Source organism: Teleopsis dalmanni, chromosome X, assembly GCF_002237135.1.
Source record: "Teleopsis dalmanni isolate 2A chromosome X, ASM223713v2, whole genome shotgun sequence".
Lineage (NCBI taxonomy): Eukaryota > Metazoa > Arthropoda > Insecta > Diptera > Diopsidae > Teleopsis > Teleopsis dalmanni.
In genome coordinates this window covers 100190907-100193103 of record NC_051848.1, presented here as the reverse complement: position 1 = coordinate 100193103, position 2197 = coordinate 100190907, and the positions used below count along the sequence as shown (strand labels likewise).

The following is a 2197-nucleotide window of genomic DNA, read 5'->3' as shown; positions in this document are numbered from 1 at the left end:
TACCGGTGCAGGACGTCCAAGGTAAAACCGTAAATTTCTTTTCTATTTTTTTATTCAATATGTTCTCGAAGATACAGACCTACATAACACTACTAGAATAATTTTAACAACTCATAGAGTGTAAACTACTTGTGTAGTTTTAACCATTAGTATATTAGTACTAGTATAGTATAGTTTCAATTACTAGTACAGTTTGATTTACTATTATAGCGTTAACTAATAGTATAGTTTTATTTATTAGTATACATTTTGGTAGTGTACTCAGAGCCAGGCTCTGAGAAGACTTTTCAAGGTACCGTGTACATTAGGACGAATGACATCCTCAGGACCTCCGATCAAAAAATACATAAAGGATAGAGCCCTGAAATTATTTGCGAAAACTGACAGACTTACCTACACCGCGTTATCGAACCTCAGAATGGTTACAGGCTCCTCCGGGACGTATGCAGATCTGAGGTCAATTATTGGTTAGTCTGATGAAGTGATAAACAATAAACCAGTCAAGGCGTAAATAGGGGTTTTGAAGATACCTTGAGTTAACAAAGAGCAAAAGTGCGCAAGTGTACTAGCTCAAACACCAAACCAACCAGACACCCACTTTTCGACCTCCTCGTAGGAATCAAAGTGCTGCTCAGCCAATGCGTGTCTCATCGATGAAAACAAATGGTAGTCGGAAGAAGCCAAGTCTGGTGAATACGGCGGGTGGGGTAGCAGCTCCCAGCCAAATGTTTTGATTGCATCCTGAACCCGTTTTGCTTTGTGTGCAGGTGCATTGTCATGGACCAGAATTACCTTGCCGTGTCTTCTGGCCCATTCTGGTCGTTTCTCCATCAATGCATGGTTAAAATTTATCATTTGTTGTTCATAGCGACCAGATTTGACGGTTTCACCAGGTTTTAAGAGCTCGTGGTACACCACACCTTTCTGGTCCCACCAAACACACAGCATTGTCTTCTTGCCGAATCGATCTGGTTTTGCAGTCGATGTTGATGGTTGTCCCGGATTAACCCATGATTTTTTCCGTTTAGAATTCTTAAAATAAATCCATTTTTCATCGCCAGCAACAATCCGATGCAAAACCGATTTTCTTTCGTGTCTTTGAAGCAAAATTTCACAAGTGGTTTTTCGGTTTTCCATCTGTCTTTCATTCAATTCATGTGGCACCCATTTTCCACACTTTTCGATCTTTTCCATAGCTTTTAAACGGTCAGAAATTGTTTGTTGTGCAACATTTAACATTTCTGCCATTTGCTTTTGACGCAAAGTGTCATCTCCATCCAATATCGTTTGCAATTCGGCGTCTTCAAACTTTTTTGGCGGTCTTCCACGTTCTTCATTTCTCACATCAAAATCATTATTTCTGAACCGTTGAAACCATCTTTTGCATGTTGCTTCTGATAGAGCATGACCACCATATGCCTCGACAAGCACTCGATGCGACTCTGCACCACTTTTCTTCAAATGAAAACAAAACATTAATGCTTTCCGGAAATCATCACTTTCTGGTACAAAATTCGACATTTTTAACACGATGAAAAAATATGATGTTGTCTGTTCAATGACTTGATGTATACTAAATATATTTCACACATGTCATAGCAAACAAACAACAAAAAATAGAGGCTCGTTCACAGCAAATGTTCCCTGTCGGAACATTTGTATCGTTACGCTCACTTCATACCGGTACACCTAATAGCTTTTACAAACAAAAAAAATAATAGTTTTAATAATTGAATAGTTAATAATAATGCTGTTTATTGGTAAACTTTAGCACTATATAATTATCAATAATATACACAATAAGTGGAGCTTGTTGTTACTAAAATCAATAAAATAAATCTTCAACAAATCTTTAATAAATCACAAAAACAAAAAATTGTTACTTACGTCTATATACTTCGATAATTTTCTAATTTTCACAATTTTATTAAAATATTTTATTTTTCTGTTTTTTTTTGTTTGTTTTTGGTGAAGCTCAGTGCAATTATGCCTATTAAAAATTAAAATTTGTTTAAAGCCGCCTTTTATCGCTTACGGTCTGCTAATCAAGAACAATTTAAGTACTTTGACGCACTAAAAGCAGAAAAATGTTGAAGTCCTTTCAAATTGTTTAAACGGCATAAAGTTAAAAGGGTTTCAATCAAAGTTAACTGAAGCAAATCAGTTTTGTAAAGAAGTTCAAGTTATTGTTGATTTT

At 35.9% G+C, this 2197-nt stretch overlaps 1 protein-coding gene across 1 annotated transcript in view; it reads right to left on the bottom strand.

The window, feature by feature from the left end:
- Positions 1 to 2056: 2056 nt before the first annotated feature.
- LOC119688824 overlaps positions 2057 to 2197 on the bottom strand; it is a 6148-nt gene continuing 6007 nt past the window's right edge. The window contains exon 6 of the mRNA XM_038103488.1: positions 2057 to 2073. Within this exon, the coding sequence (XP_037959416.1) occupies positions 2057 to 2073 (17 nt within the window). The remainder of the gene's footprint in view (positions 2074 to 2197) is intronic.